General features: G+C 34.0%; 1 protein-coding gene across 1 annotated transcript; it reads right to left on the bottom strand.

The window, feature by feature from the left end:
• Window positions 1-2,692: 2,692 nt before the first annotated feature.
• LOC122042386 (ylmG homolog protein 2, chloroplastic-like) lies at window positions 2,693-13,447 on the bottom strand. Its single transcript, XM_042602484.1, has 3 exons — window positions 13,077-13,447; window positions 4,424-4,623; window positions 2,693-3,062 (listed from the first exon to the last, which is right to left on the bottom strand). The coding sequence occupies exons 1-3, from the start codon at window positions 13,431-13,433 to the stop codon at window positions 2,804-2,806; spliced, it is 816 nt and encodes a 271-aa protein (XP_042458418.1). The 5' UTR covers window positions 13,434-13,447; the 3' UTR covers window positions 2,693-2,803.
• Window positions 13,448-21,873: the final 8,426 nt, after the last annotated feature.

The following is a 21,873-nucleotide window of genomic DNA, read 5'->3' as shown; positions in this document are numbered from 1 at the left end:
CAAAGTATCTTCTTCATACTAGCCTTCCACAACCCTGTGAACCCTCCTCTGTCATGTAGGCGCTCAAAGATCCGAATTGGATACAGACCATGCATGAAGAGTATGATGCTCTTCTCCATAATCAGACTTGGACTCTTGTCTCGCCTTCGCCATACCAAAATCTTGTGGGTAACAGGTGGGTGTTTTGCATTAAGCGTAATTCTGATAGCTCAATTGATCGGTATAAGATTTGCCTTATTGCCAAGGGTTTTCATCAGCATCCTGGTGTTGACTTTCATGATACATTTAACCCTGTTGTTAATCCAGTAACAATGTGCATTGTTCTTAGTTTGGCTGTGAATCGGGGGTGGTGTCTTCGCCAACTTAATGTCAACAATGTGTTTCTTAATGGTCACCTTGAAGAGGAAGTTTATATGGTGCAATCTTCGGGTATATGCAATGCTAAGTTTCCGAATCATATGTGTCATTTGCATAAGGCGCTTTATGGCCTGAAGTAGGCTCTGCCCGCTTGGTATTTGGAGCTTCGCACTTTCTTGGTCTCTCTTGGCTTTGTCGCATCTCGAGCTGACACCTCCTTATTTGTTTATTTTCGGTATGGTACTCTTATTTATTTCCTTGTATATGTTGATGATCTAATCATTACAGGGAGTGATGCTTTTTCTGTTGGCGTCATAGTATGTAAACTTCATGCAAAATTTGCGATTAAGGATCTTGGGGCTCTTTCTGTCTTCTACGGTGTTGAGGTTCGCCCAACCTCAAATGGTCTTCTCTTGTCTCAGCAAAAGTATGTCATTGATCTTCTCTCCAAACACCACATGCTTGACTCCAAGCTGGTCTCCACTCCTATTGCTGTTGGCTCTTGTCTTACTTTACATGATGGATCTTCATTTTTTGATGCGACTAAGTTCCGACAATTGGTTGGGAGCTTACAACATCTCTGTATGGCTCGTCCTGATATTCCTTTTGTGGTCAATAAGCTCTCACAGTTTATGCATGCTCCTTCAGAGACGCATTGGGGTGCTGTGAAACATCTACTTCGATATCTCAATAGTACTAGGGATCTTGACATTCGTTTCCTTGCGGATACACCTCTTACTCTTCATGGTTTCTCCGATGCGGACTGAGCAGGAGATCCAGATGATCGGTGTTCTACGGGTGCATTTATTATTTTTCTTGGTACTAATCCGGATTCTTGGAAATCTACCAAACAGCGCACGGTTGCGCGTTCTTCGACCTAAGCTAAATATCGCGTCATTGCCTCTGTGGCATCTGAGATCCAATGGATTAAGTCACTTTTGACAGACCTATTTCTTCCGGTTACCACGTCTATTGTGCTCTTCACTAATAATTTGGGTGTCATCTATCTTTCAGCTAATCATGTTTTTCACTCTCGGATGAAGCATCTGGCTATTGACTATCACTTTGTTCGTGATCTGGTGCATGCTTCCGAACTACGAGTTACTCATATTCCTGCCGAGGATCAGTTGACTGATGCACATACCAAGTCACTTTCTCGACCTCGGTTATTTGCTATTGCAGCAAGATTGGTGTCATTTCCCATCTTGAGAGGATGTATTAAGAAATAATTATTATTAGTAAATACTTATTTATTTCTTAATTATTATTGAATAATTATTATTAGAAAATACTTATTTATTTCTTAATTATTAGATAATAATAATTATTAGGAAATACCTATTTATTTTATAGTATTTTATATGTTTTCCTATTTTATGTGTTTTCCTATTTTTCACTTTATAATGGTATTTATATATCACATATTATCATTAATAAAATATATGAATTCTATTATCAATCCTATATCTATAGAAAAAGCAATCTATAATCATTCTGACCATACTCAACGAGTCCATCAGTTGCAAATCCTTATTTAATTAACTCCAAATTAATTAAAACCTTAATTTTAATTGAGGTTAATTAATTTTCAATTAAATTCAATATTTATTAGTAGCCTAATTTCAGATATATTCAAGTTTTTATTCCTATGTAAATTAGCATCCATAGACCATTAGCTTCCTTCGTGCATTTATATCTATAGACGAGCTCATGATAAGCAAATAATCAATGTAAACTCTTCTGTACTCTATTAATTTTAAATATTAATTTCTTATTTATATAAAACTAATAATTTAGAAAAGTCTACTTGTGAAATAGTACATTCAACTAATTTCCAATAAAAAGTTTATTAAAATAAATCACCAACATGCGCTTATAATAAAACAAACGTATCTTTTGAAATTTAACTAAATAATACATGCCCTAAGAATGAATATGGTTATTTAAAATGAATTTAAAACAGCAAAATAATGTACCTTTTCTTTGTTATTCTAAATTAAATAAGGCATGTTTAAACAAAATATATATTATAAATAATTTTTATTTATTTATTTAAATGATTTATTTCTTCTGTTTTTTCACATCTGCTAAAAAGATTTAATTAAGAGTAGCTTGGAGGAGAAAAAGGAAGGTAAAGTCCTTGATTTTGTTAATCGATTTCTCAAGATGGGATGTAATATGACAAAAAAGAATAAAAAAAAAAATGGATGGCACAAACATGATCATCACATGTAATTGTTATTGTGTTTATGAGTGTTGGTACCAACGAGTTATGCAATATAGTTAACTAACGGCCTTTTTAATTAAGTTGCTTATCAAAGAAAAGCTAATGATGTAAAGCAAAGAGGGAGCACGAATCTGATAATTAACCAGTAATTGAGGTACAATAAACTACATATTCCGACGGCGTTTCATAATACAAAAATGCAGGAGTCAGGATCATGGTCTACCTAGCATTACCTATGTTCTTGGTCTTTTTGCTGTTTACCCTTTTCATCCACTTCTCTTGTGTTCCGGTAAGAGTAGACGGCAGACGTCCGGGCAATAAGCTTTGCTGAGATCCAGGAAGTTCTGCTGGAAGAGCAGCAGCTGTGCTAGTGAAAGCATTGAGAACAAGGAAAGCCAAAATAGGCGAAAGATCAAGTGTTCCACCTAGTGGAGGAATAATCCCACGGAATATGTTGAGATATGGATCACATAAAATGCTGAAAAAGAAAATGATCATAAGGAACACTACAATATATTTCTTTGCTCCATGTAAGAAACTTGTATCAAGAACGCTAAGTTGAGCAATCATATTGAACATATAAGGAAAAAATGATTGAGCTTACCGTTGCATTAGGTAAACCTTGAATTGATGTCATTTCAGTGGGAATCACAAGATAGTACATAAACCCTACTAAGCTCTAAATTCAGACTAATTGAAATAAGAGCAGGTTAACAATCTGATAACTATTTAACAAGTAGATAGTTATTTGTAAGAAAAAATTGGATTTAGCATTTAATCACTGAGAAGAATGAAGAGTGCTGCTTAGAAGGCTTTCAGGGGACAAATGTGGCATAGGACATTAGAAATCATAAATACATACAGCAAAGTCATTATATGCTAAGTTGTTTGAATTAGACTGGGTAGAGTTAAAACATTGGATGGCAGCTGCACTTGACACACTGACTTTTCTTTAAAGATAGTGGACTGGGGAGAGGTGAGTGATATGATTTTTAATCTCACAGTGCTTTTATTCATCTAGTAGTGTCAAATATATTAATTTTGTTGTAGTTGGCAAGATGGACTACATGTGCATCCCAGCTTGCTGCTAGTTTCGCTGGAGTGGCAAGCACACACCAATGGGGCTAGCCCAGCTGGCCCCATGTGCAATCCAACACTCACAATATTTTATTTTAGGATTTTGTATCGATTTTGGATGATGGAAATTGGTGGGATGTTGGTTTAGGGTCATATATATAGCTTATATAGAAAATATTTTTTGATGAAGTTTTTCATTGTTTTCTCCATCAGTGTTTGAGAGAGGAGTTTAGGAAGAAATAGGTCTCTTGTACAAAATAATGGCAATGATTTATCTTATTTTCAATGTACTACTTTCATATCAAGACACATGAATTCTTACCAAGGAATAAATTATACCAACCACATTAAATTACCCTTCTTTTTATCGTGTTTATGCTATTCTATTGTGAAAGATGAAGATTTCAGCCCAAGGCCTGGTGATGAAGGTGATTTCATATTTTAAAAGCAAAATTTGGATTTTAAGTACGTGGTGGAAACTGTAAATTCTAGCAAGCAGTCCAGAGCTATCTCCAACCTATCAAGGGGTATTAAAGGTAGTTGGCAACCCAACAGGTAGTTGAATGTTGAATAGACTAGCATAAACGCACACACATTGTGATTAAGAAACAGGAAAAACAATACAAAAAGGCAAACTCACAACCAATGCAGTGGCAATTGTTTCAACCAATGCAATTAACTATATAACGAATATTCAGCATGCCTATCTTGAGTAAAATATTCATTTATCCCATGCAGTGGCAATTGCATAAATAACTCTACCTGAGAGGGCTGACGATTGCTGGAGGAGAGTTGGGAAACCAGGTTAGCACCAGCCTAACTACCAGTAGAGTGTTGTATATGTTCAAGAAGTTGGAGATCCCATTGGCCACGACCAGTCCAGCTATGGAGTCCCCTGGCAGTATTGCAGCAAAGCTATAACTAGAAGGCAAACTCACAACCCTAAGGCTTCTGCAACGCATCTGGAAGTAATATCATTATATACTGATTTGTTTAGAAATCATTTTATACAACTCCATAATGTACATTATTATAAACAAAAAGGAAACATCCCCATTAAATAATTGCGAAGGATCAATGTTTCCAGAAACAATGAAATTTTTCTGCAATTATAACATAGGCAAATAACTTCCAAGAATTTATATAAAAATAAAATCTTACTGAAATTTTAAAAATAAACAAAGTATAAAGTTTTGTACAATTGCGCAATAATAGTAGGAGGCCGAAAGTATGGAGAAGGCAAGGTGGATAAAAATTCTCATTTCGTTCATCGATAAACAAACAACCGATATATAGGCTAATATATAAGGGCATCCGTAGTCATAAACCTCTTAAAGAGGTTTATGCTTTGCCACATCATTGTCTCATCAAAAGTTAAAAACCTTACTTCTTTTAAAAGTCACTCTCTATTATCATAAACCCTCTTTCTTTTAAAAACCCCATTTCTTTTAAAATTCTCTCTCTATCCTCTCTCCACTATTTTTTTTATAAACCTGGTCCCAAGATTTTGATACATGTTTATAAAAAAACCTATAAACCCCACCTATGTAGTGGAGGTGGGGTTTATATTGAGAGATTTATAGCATACATTGCATGCTATAAACCTCCCACTGCGGATGCCCTAACTAAAAATAACAAAGTCACTACTCACTAACTCCTCAATTATAAAACATGCACTAACTCACGAACTCCATAACACATCCATTAATCCACTAACTCCTTAATCATTAAACATTCATTAATCAACTAACTCCATAATACATATAACCCACTAACCCTATAAGGCTATAATACAAACATTAACCCACTAACTCTTAATTCTAAAATCCCCTAACTCCATAACCAAGTCAACATTCACAACCATATATTAAATTTTATCAACAATCCTTCTGTTGAGCTGATATTCTAGACACAACAATCAATTTAATAAAAAAACATTGAAACTTCATGTGGAAACACCAAGTAACTTTCTAAGCTTCTAAAATACATGAAATTTGAGAGGCTTGGTTAGTATATCAGCAATTTGATCTTCTTTTTCTTTTCAGTAAATAAGATTAATGACTATCATTTGTGAGATTCCTCAAGAAATGATTCTTCACATCTATATGTTTACTTCAACTATAACATTCGATTTTTAGCTTGACAAGCACAAGATGTGACAATAGATTGTTTTTAAAATGACCCTGAAATAGCTTCTATCCCAAACATGAAAACATACCCAAATGTGCTTCTTCGATCATCTAAATGTCCTGCATAATCAAGTCATATGGATCTATAAAACCATATGAATCTGACATTTCTCCTTTAACAACCTAAATTCCTAAATAGAAATTACCAAAAAATTCTTTTTTGCAGCCAAGTGATGAATATCTATAGGACAATCAATGTATATACTTATAACATGCATTATATCAAGTCTGATTGTCGCCAAGTACATTAAACTCCCCACTATTTGTTTCCTCGCTATCTATTTATAAAGAATGCTATCAACCTTCTTTCCTTCAATATCTTTATTTAGCTTCGCTCTAAGGAGTCCTTACAAGGATTACAATCTTTCATCTGAAAGCTATCCAAGATTCCTTGCACATACCTTTTCTGAGAAATAAAAGCTCCAGCGGAAGCTTGCACCACTACAATGCAAGGAAGTAATGCATCATGCCAAATAGAGACATCTCAAATTCAATCATCATGCATTTTTTAAAATTTTCTAAACATGGATGTATTATTTTCAGTGTCAACTAAGTCATCTACATATAAACAAACTATGAGCATTTTCCTCCATCTTCAATCTTATTGAAAAGTGCATGTTCACAAAGGACCCATATACGATTTCAAGTATGTGGAGTTTGTTTTAATCCATATAGAGCTTCCTTTAATTTGTAGACTTTATGCTTATTGCCAAATTTGCCATTGTAAAGTTGTTGCGGTATGACCTTGTGATCATGGGTTTAAGTCGTAGAAACAACCCCTTACAATACAAAATAAGGTTGCATACAATAAACCCAATGTGGTTCAGCCCTTCCCTAGGACCCATATTGGCAAGAGCTTCATGCACTGTACTGCCCTTTTAAAGTGAAAGTGTCGTTAAGCAAACAACAATTGGGCACTACCAAATTGGGAAGCCAATCGGACAACAACCCTTGATTTGAATCAACCCAATTGAGATTTAATGAGGTCTTCCTATGTGGTTTGATAAGAGGATGACAACTAATGTGTGAAATTCAACTTCAAACATGCTACTCCCAAAACTATTTGAAGCAACCCTTCTCAAGAAGTAATTTTCTGATTGCAACTCCTTATTATGTCCCTTGATCTTGCCTCTCCATTACTACAATAGCAACCACATTCAACACTCCAAGTTACTAAAATCTTAAGTAATCTTCTCTCTTAAGCTTTCCCTTTTCTTTTCCTCTTCTTTGTAAGAGTTCCGAGCCATTAAAGGTAAACTTGGGATGCTCCTATTTTGAGACAAAGAACATGATATATTGTAGGACAATTTTGACAATAATAAGCACCAAGTCAAGTAATATCGTATTAAAGATAAAGTCCAACCCACCTTGACCTTATGAGTAACTTGAAGGGGTGCATCAACTACTTGAAGGAGTGACAACTAACTCGATGAAAGTGCATTGATTGATTAAAGAACCAACAACTTCCCATCTATGACTACTAACCTGAAGTGGTGTGTCAACTACACAAAGGAGGCACCGACAAATTGAAAAAACATGATCCACATCATCATCACCTACTGTTGGAACCCCAAAGAGTTTTGATGTGATCAAACAAGTTAAGTTAGGTCCTGTTTTGTCTAACCCTTGTGTCTAAGTGTGCAGGAGCTTAAGAACACAGGAAGTCGATCGGAAGACGTGGCTAACGAGAAGGACGGCACGAGGAGAGAGCCGATGGGCTCGGTGCGTCCGAGGGACGAGGTGACCGCGAAAGAGTACACCGGTGGACGAGAAGAACGTACGCGACGTTCGAGAAACCGAGAAGGAAGGCTGCTCGAGGAGAAGGTTGGAACTTGGGTTTGGGTGAGCCCTATTCCAGATGGCTGAGATCACCCAAGCTAGCGGAGCCGGAACAGAAGACCCGGACCGAGACGAGCTGAACCGGAGCAGTGGAACCGGACCACAAAAAGTCAACTGGGTTGACTTAAGTGGTTCGGGCGCCCGGATCCATTCCGGGCACCGGGAAGTGGATTTTGACCAAATCGAGGTTTGACTCGATCTGAACGTTGGGGGATAAAGTTTTATCCCCCCAGGGTGCCCGGAACCCTTCGGAGCACCCCGAACAGTGCTATAAATATAGCACTGATTTGCACAGTTTATTTACTTCACTTGTAATCAGTTTCTCTACGCTTTACTTTTCTGTCTGTGCTGTCAACGTTGTAAAGAGGCTACTCCGCCCGAAGGAGATCATCAGATAGTGCGCTGTATTCGTCTTGGATTAGCAATCTTCTGATTGCAAACCAAGTAAATCCCTTGTGTATGTTTTCTTTTAACTAGTCTCTGTTTTTTTTTCAAGTGTTTGTTATTTAGTTGAAAACCAAGAAAGGTTAGATTTATTTTTTTCAGGGCAATTCACCCCTCCCCTCTTGCCGGCCTCCAAAGGGACCAACACCTACCACGCCAAGACACTGAGAGATGATGAGCTCATCACTCGAACAAGACACTAGATCAACAATAATTTTAAGACAATATCCTAGTTATTGTGATTGTGGGTCCACCTCTTGTAGAGGAGAAAAGAGATTTGTTCTTGGTGATTGATTTTAAGATGTGACAACAAAAGATGTTTTCACTGTCTAAGGATAATACTCAACAAAAGAAGCATCGACTATTTAAAAGGAAAAGGGCTTTTCTATGCAAAAATTATATCCTCCACGGGTGGATATTGGTCTATACAATGTGTATAACCCAAGGTTCATGATGAGTCAAGTCTAAGAGTTGTAGGTAATTTTATAAGAATTCAAGTCAAAGCAATGAAAATTTATGAATACATTTTAGCGGTTGCAATAATCTAGAAGTTACCATCTGTGTGGATGGATTTCAAGAATTATCTCAAGCGCAAACAAAAAAAAAAGACTTTATTATGTGACTCAAAATAGAGGAGATAAATGATGTCCAAGAAGAAGGCCAAATGGAAGGTTTCCAATGAAAGCACAGGTCAAGCTAATCGAGCTCGGTACCTACCAGAAAGGGAGGCACCTAATAGTGGCTAAAATCATATGACAAGAAACATTAAAGGGAACTGCTACATCTACAAAAAACTGAAATCATGGATGGATGCTAAACCAAGAAGCAAAAGGCAAGCAACGATATGCAAAGACTCAAAGATCAAGTGTACACCACGACACATACACTCACAAATAGAGTGCCTGACCTTATGACCTCATGCTTACCATGGTGTATTCAAGGCCAATAGGGTTGATATCTAAGGAATTGGTGGGTCGACACAAGGGACACAACATGTCTATGCAGATAAGGAAGTTTTCTCTTTCTATACTCTAATCTCGATGAGATCTCTAGATGGGCAACTAATCCAAATCCAAGATGATGGAACTTAAGAGAGTTGTAAATAACATATCCTAATGTTGATTGATGTCTTGCATGTTACCAATGTATTAAAGAACCTTATATTTGAGTCCTTGCATGTCACGAGTCTCATGAAGATGGTATTTGAAGTTGATAAGTTAATCCTTATAAAAAATAATACTTTGTATAGAAATGATATCTTGAAAGAGGATTGTTTAAAAGTAACCCCCATAAAGAAACATTTTTTGAAGCAATAATATTCCAATTTTGTCTAAATCATTTATAAATTTTGGTGCAATGACTTAAGTACACATTAACTATAATAGTAAAAAAGAAATTATTATAAAAAATTGAGTTTAACTCAAAACATAAGTGTAAAAATTGTGTTAGCCTAGTTGTCTTTCTCTGTAGAAAGAAACATGGTAAAGGATGGCGAAGATGGACTAGAGCAGGTGAATAGATGATCTATCAATTAGTTGCAAAACACATAATAGAAAAATAGATAGAACAAGAATAATGTAATGTAAATAAAGTGTAAATAAATTGCAATAGTAGTAAAAATATACAACTAGCAAGGATTAAATTGCAACTAGATATCTTGTAATTTTACAACACAAATAAATCATTTAAATTACAACAATAAAAAAATAATTTAAATTACAATGAAAAAAATCATAATTTAATTGTAACAAGAAAATTATAATTTAATTATAATGGGAAATTGTAATTTAAATGCAACTATAAAATAATAATTTAATTCCAATAAAAAAATACTAATTTAATTGCAAAGAAAAAATAATGATTTAATTGCAATGCTAAAACTAAGACAATAGAGAAACAATATTAATACAATCTTTTAATATGGTTTAGAGATCCTTCCTACTCTACGACCCATGTTACTCTGGTGCAACACTTTTCCAACAAAACGTTTCACTATTAGTAAATGGTTGAACAAGAATGCACTTATAATCTTGTTAATAAAAGGCTTGCAGCTTTCAGATCTAAACTAAGAAGGTCCTCTAGATCAAAACTTTACGAATGCATCTCTTTTATAGTGATGTGAAATATGAATATGAAGAGAATATGATAACTCTATTTGCGACATTTAGCCAACCAAAGAAATATTTTGATTGATTAAAGAACCATCGAATCAGTTAACGGAAAACTATTGTACAACAATGCCTTGATGATTGTTGTCAATAGTTTCGTCAAACAATCAAAACTTGTTTAGTTGATCAATGCTGCTGGGTCAAATAATATTGATAGTTTTGTTGAACAAACAAAACTTGTTTAGTCAACCAGCAATGCTTGATCAAACGAAAGATGTTAGTGGACCAATGGTCAGCAGTAACTCTTGGAACTCAATTTTTCTAGATAACTCACTTCTACCTAATCATATATTTACACATTACAACACATTCTACCCCCAATTACAAACATTTTGGGCATCCTTTCAAGGATAAAATGTTCTTCCAACTAATTGATCCAATTAATCCATCTAGCTAATTCATCAACTTAGCAATGCCATCTTGCACACTCAAGACTCAACCAACTTATTAAACATAATATACTTACTTAAATATGTTGATTAACCATCAAAAACATATAAGGGACTAATTAATAACACCTCTAGGACTAATTTCAAATGGTATGCATGATCTAAATTTTATTTAAATAAAAGGTGGAAATAGGTATTTTATCACCTTGTTTAAGAAACTATCACATGTACTTGCTAAGGAACAAAGATAAGGATGACAAGGCATTGAAATGTTTAAACACTACAAGAATGTGGTTGAAAATCAACTTATCAAAAATATCAAGATCTTTCATAGTGATAAAAGAGGGTAATACAAGGTTCCATTCGAGGAATTTGCTTCAAGGAAGACATCATTTTTCAACACTTCATCACAATCTAATGGTATTACTAAACGTAAAAATTGTATAATAAAGGAGAGGATGCATGAAATGTTGATAAGTTAGTGTTACCCTGTGTGGGGAATCTATTCTCTCAACTACCTACACTGTTAACTAGTTACCTTATTTTCTAAAGTAGGGATGGGACTTCCTACGATTTGTGAATGGGCCACAAACATTTTCTACAAACATCTATGTGGATGGGGATAATTAACTAGTAGTAGTGGCCTAAACAAGTGAAAATTACATTGAAAAAAAAAAAAAAAATCAATGTTAACTAACCAATGTAACGCAGTTTAGAATTCTTATTCCTACTCCACGGCCTAGAATCGTTCATTCCCAAAAGCCCACTATCTTTCTTTTTCGCAGATATAAGATCAAGACAAGTAAAAGGCAAACAATGAAGCTAATGAGTACAAGATAAAGGTTTAAAATATTTAAACAATCTCTTTCTCAGCCTTCAAATGCTACTTTTGATTCTCCTTTTATTGTCTTCAACATCTTCAACTTGTTCTACCACCAATTAGTGGACTAGAGTCACTATCAGTCGATTAGATCCACTATCAATCGATTCTATTCCCAGCCATTTTCACTTGTAATCTGCCAACAATTATGTGAGTCGATTAGCTTTCACCATTAGTCAACTCAGAGCAGTGTCCAAATGGTTAAAGTTGATTACAGTGTTCCTCTTGTTGCCTTAAAATAAAAGAAAGCACCTTCTATAACTTGGTACTTGGATTTAATTTGTGCAATGCAAATTGCATCGAGAGTGAGTAGTTTGATACATTTGATGTGAATGTGAGTAAAGCCATTAGTTTAAAAGATGACTCAGAGGTCGACTTCTAAGGCACCAATATAGTATTAGAGTTAAGTTACCAATGGAATACATTATAGATGGACTTTGTCTCAAAGATGATGAGGAAACTATTTTCACTTAGATGGTCAAATTCATAAAGAAACAAATATAGGAAAGCTAGAATTGCTGCCTAGAGGAACATGTATTGGGCTAGATTTGTCCTAGATATGAACTTTGAAAATTTGAATAACGGCCTTTTATTATTATTATTATTATTATTATTATTTTATGCATGATTCAAATGGGATTTCGGTTGAAAGCTAGATCACTGCAAGTTTTCTCAGTGGAGCATTTTAGAGCCCAAGAGACACTTTGGGGTGAATTTGGAGGATGTGAGAAATTATATCGATTGTAGAAAGGAGTGTTCTCTTTCCCTCATTTTTCTTTATATGCTTATACTATTATATGAAGTGAGATGATGATTCCACGACATGACCTAGTGGAGGTGATTCTCATTCCTAAGACATCAAATTTGGATCTATAAATGTGTGGATTGATGTGTATAAATCCTATCAAGTAATGATGGAACGGTCTCCAATCTCATCTGTTGATATTCTCAACATTTCTGTTAGAATTATTCCAATTCTAAATCTTTTGCATACAAAAATATGTTCATTGTTCAAGTTGCATTCCATAATTTCAATTATCTAAGGGACAATGTTGACTAATCCTAAACCAAGCCACTGAAATTTTGATAGAGATTACTACATAGTTTTAAAATTACTTAGGCATCATTATTTTACTAATATGTTGATCATGTGCTTAACCCAGTCTAGACATTGTGTACATTATATACTCATTATTTTTCTAAAAGTAATTCCCTAACCTAGGGATTGTTTTACGTTGCTACGATCTGGAGTTGACAATACCTATCATTTTCATCGAGTAAATGTGCATTTAATCAGCAACTAACGCCTCACGTTTCATCTTATAGATGGACACCAGAGGTCAGCTTGAGGTATTACATTATTCCTTCTAAAATTCATCAAAAAATTGAGACAAGTAAACCCAAAACACAAGTGTGTGTGTGTGTGTGTATATATATATATATATATAAAGTATTGATCCACGAAAGAGTTGTATATAGAGGGATTTTGAGAAGTAATGTCCTAACCTGATAGAAGCTCTGGAGTTGGGAAGGTAAGGATAGTAAATTCCTGAGAAAAGGATTCTCAGAGAGGGCGGTAGCCAGCACCTTGAAGCAACTACCAACGTTAGAGAAAAGGGGGGAATGTGGAAGCAGGGAAAGGGAGTGGGTCGGCGCCGCGAGGTCGAGAACGGGGAGCCTCGGAGGGAAGTAGAAGGTAAGGAGAGGAAAGGAGGAGCAGAGGGGTCCGGAAGAAGTTACGGCGGTGGCCTGCGGAGCATCAGCGGCGGAAGGGAGCGGCAAAGTAGCCATCCTTTCTCGCTTTCGCTTCGCTCCGGCTGTTGCCTCCGTTGAAAGGTGAAGATGAGTGGGCTTTAGCTCCATTCAGAAAAGGAGCAGATAACGTTTGTTTAACGGCTCACGACAGTCCGATTATCTGGATTTGATTTTCGACGGCTAGATATGGTTAAAGATCAGGCTAAGGCCCGACTAAAAATTTCACATCGGCCGGATTAATGGCGAGGAGCCAGATGGTCCGCTAAGACAATCTCTTCCCACTCACCGCAGCGCTCTCGGATATGGTGTATTTACAGTTCAAGTCTTAACTAGAGATATCGGAAATCAAATTCTCTATCCTCAAAATTTCTTGTCCCATGTCTCACACATCGTCCTAGCCCATCGTCAGCGGCCTCCGGTCGCTGTCCCGATCAATACTATAACTCTTAGTGAAAGTGAACCCAAGGGGATCACCATCGGCACGATCAGCGCTGGAATCTGACCGGATCAGAGCAGGGGCTTAAATCGGCGGTAGAAGAAAGTTTGCTCAGATCCGTTTGGATTCCGGTGTCGATCGTGCCGATGACAACCCCCTTGGGTTCACCTTCCTCAATGGTCATAGTATTGATCGGGGCAGCGGCCGAAGGTCGCCGGTAGTAGACTGGGACGATGAGTGAGACACGAGGACAGGTGATATTGGGGACAGAGAATTTGAACTCGAGATATAGTCGATATAAAAGATGTGAGTTTCTCTATTATGTAGTCGATAGAAAATTTTTATAGAAATAAATCGATCATCCTCATATAGTTATTAAGATTAATTGAAATTATCATTTTCTTAATTGATGACGAAATACGAAACCAAACTGTTTATCTCAAAATTAATCGGCTCATAAGATCTCTGAATATCCCTATCAACGATCTAATAATACTTAATTTATATTGGTAAGTTTTGTTGTTTTATATTTTGTTAGTTCGTATTCCACTGTTTATGGTGGCGAAGTCTATTGTTTTCAGTTTCGTCGTTTGATTATTATTATGCTGAGATATATTATTATATAAAAAAGCAAAAATCGCCATCTCTGCAGTTCCCATGGCTACTTACACTATTAAAAAGGAATAAATTAGAAAATTAAAATTAATCATTATATGAGAAAATAATTCTCAATTTTTATCAGAATTAACTTATATAACCAACTCGATTATACTCTAGAGGCTATACTGAGATATATTAGAATGGCAGTATGAATTCAAAATGTTAAGATAAATCTAAATTTAAATATTAAAAATTTAAAATATAATTTAAAAAACTTAGAATATAAAACTTCAAATCTTAAAAAATAATTCCAATTTGGAAAAAATTAAATTTTAGAAATTTAAAATTAAATTTTAAAAATTCAAAAGATGATTTCTCATACAAATTTAAATTTTAAAGATCAGAAAAATAAAATTTCAAATTTCAAAAAGACTGATACAAATTTAAACATTAAAAATCTAAATTTAATCTTAAAATTCATAAAATTAATTATAATAAAATACCCTTTAATTATGAAAAACTAATTCAAATCGTAAAAGGTCAAATCTAAATTTAAAATTTTCAAAAATTAAATCTTCAACTTTTAAAAATTCAAACAATATAAAATTAGAAAAATAGAAATAATACTTTGACAAATAAAATTACAGCATTTAAAATAGACTTGGATTACACGTCTAAAACAAACATAAATTAAAATTCTAAAATCTATAAGCACAATTATCAAGAGTACCATTTCTCTCTCTCTATATATATATATATCCAATCCATTTTTACAATTTTAATTTTTATTAATTTTATACGTTTGTTATGTTGGACGACACGCGTGGGCACCTCTCACGCGCGGAGGTGCCTCTAATGATTGGAGGCGCCTCTCCCCGTGAGAGGCGCTCACACGTGTCACTCGGTATAGCAAATCTCTATATATATATATATATAGGGAAAATGATTGTCTTATCTTTACAACATAATATCATGATATGGTGAGATGAAAATACATTAGGGAGATTTAGTCTAAATGTGTTCGGGCTTGATAAAGAGTATCCCACTGGGCACACTCAATCAAGAGGAATTGGTTGAAGCTAATTCACCATATCTTAAACTAGTTAGATCAAGATTTTACACTAAGTTGGTTGAGTGTATAATTTTTTGAACTACTTTTGTCTAAGAAAACGATCGTTGATCTGATTAAAAAGACCTTTATGTCTTGTCATACCTAGAAGTCAAGTTTAGAAATATTCACTTAATTGACTGAAGGTTAAAGTTGAATCTAACCCAAGAAAAAATAACATTCTCAATTCAAATGTAATCTCATTCACTTAAAATTAACAAAGCATTTCACAGAACTTTAGGTTACCTTGTATTGGTTGTACTGAGACACAAAAACGAGTGAGCTGATAAGGATAATTAAATTAAAATTTAAAAAAAATCAAAATTTATAGGATTATTTTTTAAAATATCCTTTTAAGTATTATAAGAAATCTTAAAAGTAGAAAATCGTATAGGTAAAAATATCAAGATGAAATGTACTGACTTATGTCAATATTAGATATTTTCATAATTTACTCCTTGATATTTTATTTTCCATTATACTGTATAGACACTGACTTTGAAAAAAGTATGAGAGTCTCGACCTTTTTGTTTGCCACGAAATAGTCTGTTAATTGACTAACTTTTATCATCTTCCCCTTTAGTTATCGAGCATTTTATTGGTGTCGGAATAGAAAGTCTCATGACATTTAGACTTATGCAGTTTGATCGCTCCTACTTTTCAAATTTAGCCCTCTTCTCTATAGTTCTAGTACTAGTAAGGGGTGCAAGGCGATTATGTCTCAATGCATAGTTTAAGTCCATGTAGCGAAAACTACGATCATGTACTCTTTCCATTTCGCAAAGTTAGAATCAATTAATGTAAAGATGCTATTAATATTGACAGTTACTTATTGTACTGAAATTATAAGAGTGAAAACACTATAAGCTCATGATTTAATTAAAGCCAAGAATAGAAATAAGTAAGATAGTAAAACATAAGTAAAAGTATATAAATGAGCTTTTTATGAGATACTAAATACAACATTGCAGTTTACTTTTTAGACTAAAATATAATTTGTTAGCGATAGTCTCTAATATGACTTAAACTTTAATTGGTCATATAATGTACTTTCTTTTGGGCTGACCCATTATGCATATAATTAGAGGCTTTATATGAATTATATAATAGTTCATAGCTCACAACAATATTAATTAGTCAGATAATATGTCTTCCTTTGGGCTAATTTATTTTGTACATGATCTGAAAAAAAAATTATTTTTTAGTTGTAAGTTACCTTGAATATATATCTGCCATAAAAGTAATTTTCTTTTAGGTTAATTACTTTTAGCATAGATATACATCTATTTATACCAAATGCACTAAACCTATCTAAGATGTCTTCTTTTGAGGTGACAAAAAGTTCAATTTAGTAGCACGTGTGTAGATAGACCCAAGAAATCCCTAGAAACTTTAATCGAATAGATAAACATTTGATTAGACTTAATTATCAATCGATGGATATCACATGTCAATCGATTGTTATCAACCAATCGATTTGAAAGCTTACTGCATGCAACTTCATGACCATTAATCGATTGAAGGTGTGTGTTAATCGATTAGTATCACCGATCAATCCTGCTAGTCGATTAAAGAATGCTATGTATTCGGCACACACAAGTATCAATCGATTGTTGAATCATGGTAATTTATCAGTTGCCACCATCCCAAAAACTCCTGTGATTGATTTTAGTATTGGCAATCGATTGGTGTAAAAACATCAATCGATTATCCGGACCAGTTCTAATCTATTCTATTCATTAAGTTTGACTTGGCAATTGATTGCTCGACCAAGGTAATTGATTGAATCATCACGATTCAAGCTAAAATGAGATCAAGCACGTCAGTTTTCCATGAAAAATGACGATGGTTTCCATCATTTTTCGTGTTATTTATAGAAATATGAAAAACATGGAAAAAACAAGTCTATCCTAGGATTTACTTAAAAAGATTTTCCATGATCAAATACTAGAAAAACTTAAACTAGTATGAAAACAATGATTGACGAAAACCCTAACTTCATTGCCATAGATTAGTATGAAAGAACAAGACTGTGATACCACCTATTAATAATTGTGATTCCCTAATCCACATAAGTTCTAGAAATCAAAAAGAAATTCAGAACATGAAATACACACTAATTTCATAAGAAAACATGACATAATATAATTAAGTGTAATACACACTAATTTCATAAGAAAACATGACATAATATAATTAAGTGTAGAAACGATAATAGAACCTGATTGCAACAGAAGAACCATTGTTGTATAATGTTGTCTTCTCAATGTCAAGATCCTATGGAAGGAGGAGGAGAAGTCTTGAAGAGGAGTTAGGGAGACAACATCAAAAATTCTTGTCAATAGGGAACGAATAGTTCTATCAAGATGCTCTAATCCAATGAGGACCTAACTCATATATAGTGGAGTCTTATTCGTTATCAGGCAATAAAGGTTCTACACATCTAACTCATATCCAATCATCCAAAATGCAATAAATTGAATAAATTGAAATTAGATCACTTAACGGGTTCAGTTCATATTCACATATACATACAAATAAACCTATATAAAAGAGATAAAATTCGATAGCAATCTCATCTCCTAGACGGGATCCTCTAGATCACATTTTGTGATATAGAGGATGGACCACAAAGGATGATTGGTCTCTTTGAATGGACCCTACCTGTTTAACAGGTGGAGTCCATTCAAATGGACCAATGAATAGAGTAGTTCATCCTCCAAAATCTGTCCTCCTCATCTCCATGTATGTCTGCAAGTCCCTACATATTTAAACACGCATATCAAAAAAACAAAGTATTACCTAACTTAAAATCAAAACCTATGATTAATCTCGATCACTAAAAATGTCGATTGCACCAATATTTGCATTTAGTAATATTGTCCTTGTGCTTATTTCATATTTGTAATTAAGAAAATATTTTACACGAGGTTTCTCAATCTCCCTCAAGAAGTCTCTTTGGGAATTTCGGATTTGATCAACCTAACAGATTGCTAAGTCGTGACGTAGAATTTAGGTTCGAACCACTTAAATCATCCATGTTAAAGCTTGTGATTTCCCTTATTGCTTTAACATTTCGGCTACAATTAATCTTAGAATTTAGTTTTGCAAGAGAAAAGAATGCTGAGATATACAAGATTTTAAATTTAGATTTGACTTTTTAAGATTTGAATTAGTGTTCCATAATTAAAGGTACTTTATTATAATTAATTTTATAAATTTTAAGATTTAAATTCAGATTTTATGTTTAAATTTGAATTAGTCTTTTTGAGATTTGAAAATTTATTTTCCTTATTTTTAAAATTTGAATTTGTATGAGCAATTATCTTTTGAATTTTTAAAATTTATTTTAAAATTTTTAAGATTTGAAAATTTCAACTTGGAATTATCTTTTTAAGATTTGAAGTTTTATATTAAGATTTGAATTTGGATTTATCTTAACATGAATTAATCAATTTAAGCTTACCTTCATTAAGTAATTTCTTATTTAAATTTGAATTATTTAATTTAATTAAATTTGATTTGCTCAAATTAGATCTCGATAATTATTTTTATTATTAATTAATTTAACTTTATCTTAGTTGAATTATTAATTAAATTTGAATGATTCAAATTGCATTTATCTTGGATATTAATTAATTTTTGATTGATTAAATTAGAATTATTCAAATTAACTTTATCTTAATTATTAATTAATTTTAGTTTAATTAAATTAGATTTATTTAAATTACATTTATTCAAATTAGATTTATTCAAATTTGCTTTATCTTGATTGAATAATAACTTATCAAGATTTTGATTTAGATTGACTTGATCATATTTTTTATTAATTTTATTATCCAGATTTATAAATTCAAATTATTAATAATTAACTTTGAATTATTCAAATTTGAATCATCTTTATTATTTAAATTTGAATTATTAATTAATTTAGAATGATTCAAATTAGATTTACTCTCATGGTTAACTAATCTAGATTTTGATCAAATATATTATCTATTTTAACATGATCTAAACAAATATTACTACTAACAAGCATTTCAAAAAGGTTATTTTCATAATTCTTAAATTTACTGACATTAATAGCTTCACCTAATTATGTGGATTTTTTTTTTCTCCTTCTCCATGCACTAATTTTTGTAGTGGCTAGCTTTCTTATATTTGAAGCAAGCAATATGCTCTTTATTTCTCTGGACTCCTAATATCGGCTCTTTTTTTTATCGTCGATTATGTCGTTCGAGTCTTATGAGTAAGACACTTATTTTTATAGTGTCCTCTCTCCTTGTACTTGAAACATATAACATGATATTTTAAACTTGAATCAACAATTATACAATTGACAATTATACCTTTTCTCTCCCTCAATCTTTAGCCTTCTTGTTCCCTTGGCGGTTAGTTCAATAAAGAGTTTTTCAAGTTCTGATATTAATTGTAGGATCATGAGGATTAATAGAAGGGGGTGAATATGGATTGTCACTTTCATACTCTTTCGTCTTTATCATTTCTATCAAATTAGAAGTTGTAGCGGAATTAAATAAACAAACACAAAGAACAACACAAGGGTTTACTTTGTTCCCAACCCTCCAGGATTAGTACTCCGAGACCTATGTATAGTAGGTATTTGTCCACTGACTTATCTTCTTTCTGAAATTTTTTCTAAGGTGGAGAAACCCCTTATAATTTCCTATCAAGCATAAATAAGAAATAATAAAGCATAAATACGAAATACAAGAAAACTTGTCGATGGTTAGTCCGAAAGCCCTAAATGTCTCACACTCCTACTGACACTTTCTTGATCTCACGAGCAAGGCCTTGCTGTCTTTTCTTTGAGCGCAGAGTTGGAGAACTAAAGAGTAGAGAATTGATGTCTTGAGCTCTTATCTCGAGGTTTTTTTATAGGTCTTGATTAGTAGACCTATAAACCTCGTTTAGTCGGTTGACCTGGTCAAACTTGATCCCCACGATCGAGTTCATCACTATCTGGACCAAGCCATGTGATCTCATCGTTATTAGATTTATCGCTAGATCAAAAACTTTCCAGTCAAATGAACCAAGCCACATCATCAAAGTAGGGGTGGAACCACACCCGTTCAACTAAACTCATTTGGTTGACTCGACCAATTTTACGGTCGATCGAACTGATTTTAAGGTCGATCAGACTGATTTTATGATTGATCAGACCGGATGTCTGATGGACTAGACTGGTTCGGGTCCAGTTCTACCCTGGTCAAGTCTCGTTCACTCTAAACTTGGTCCAGCTAGGTTCGTCTGCTCTCGGTCTTGCTTCCAACTCCAGGTTTATGTAAGATACAAACACAAATAAATAAGCCTAATCCTGTAAGTCTACTTGACCTATTAGACTTACTTCTTTCTCGGAGTTTACTCCTTCAAGACTTCTACCTAAAGTTTACTTCCCTAAGGTTTTTCCATTGTCAAATATCCAATCACTTTGACCTGCTTGAACTTGTCACTTGATAGACATCCGATCATCTTTGACTTGCTTGAACTTTCCCTTGCCAATCATCCAATCACCTTGATTTGCTACTTACAAATATCTGGTCATCCTTAAGTTGCTTAGACTTTCCTTTACCAAACATCCAGTCACCCTTGACCTTCTTAGACTTTTACTAGTCATCTGGTCACCTTGACCTAACTAGACTTCTCTTTACTAGTCAACCATAACCTGACTAGACTTCTCTTTGCTAGTCATCTGGTCAACCTTAACCTGACTAGACTTCTCACTTAGTTCCCTTCCAAATATCGGGTCCTACTTGGAATAATCCTTCATCAAACTTGATCAAATATAGGTATATTGTCAAATATTAAAATCTTGGAAGTTGATTACACCAACAATATTAATAGGAAACAAATATATGGTGTGGCATGCCAAATATCATAGTAAATAAATCATGACAAGTTTAGGCTATTGGTGCTGGAAGTACCAGCTAATTGAACTTAGTTTTGATATTGACAAAGGATTCAAAGTTAAGTTGTGTTGTGATCTAATAATCTTACATGAGTGTATAGGCAAGTCCTAGTTGAGGCTAGGTACGAAGTCCTAGTCAAGGGACTGGGCACGAAGTCCTAGTCAAGGGACTGGACATGAAGTCTTAGTCAAGGGACTGGACACAAAGTCCTGGTTAAGGGACTAAGCACGAAGTCTTGAGCAAGGGATTGGGCACAAAGTCCTGATCAAGGGGTCAGACACTTAGCATATCAAGACATCGGGTGAAAGTCCTGGGGTTGCAAACACCAGACGAAAGTCTAGGCGAGTCGAGGATCAAACGTCTAGCGAAAGTCCTGAAAGTCAAGGTCAGATGCTAAGCAAAAGTTAAACGGGTGTTTGGCGAAAGATAACTCTCCTAAGAGGAGTAGGTGAGGACGTGCTAAGGGAATAGTAAGCG

This window comes from Zingiber officinale, chromosome 2A (genome assembly GCF_018446385.1).
Source record: "Zingiber officinale cultivar Zhangliang chromosome 2A, Zo_v1.1, whole genome shotgun sequence".
In the NCBI taxonomy this organism is placed as follows: Eukaryota; Viridiplantae; Streptophyta; class Magnoliopsida; order Zingiberales; family Zingiberaceae; genus Zingiber; species Zingiber officinale.
Note: the sequence above shows the minus strand (reverse complement) of the source record. Positions and strands in the feature narration are given on the sequence as shown.

Excerpts from the sequence above, each read along its gene's own strand:
- LOC122042386 (XM_042602484.1), bottom strand. The coding sequence starts at position 13,433 with ATGGAGCTAAAGCCCACTCATCTTCACCTTTCAACGGAGGCAACAGCC. Across the intron at positions 4,624-13,076 it reads AACTCCAGAGCTTCTATCAG|ATGCGTTGCAGAAGCCTTAG; the intron begins GTTAGGACATTA and ends TATTACTTCCAG. Across the intron at positions 3,063-4,423 it reads GCAATCGTCAGCCCTCTCAG|CATTTTATGTGATCCATATC; the intron begins GTAGAGTTATTT and ends TTTCTTTTTCAG.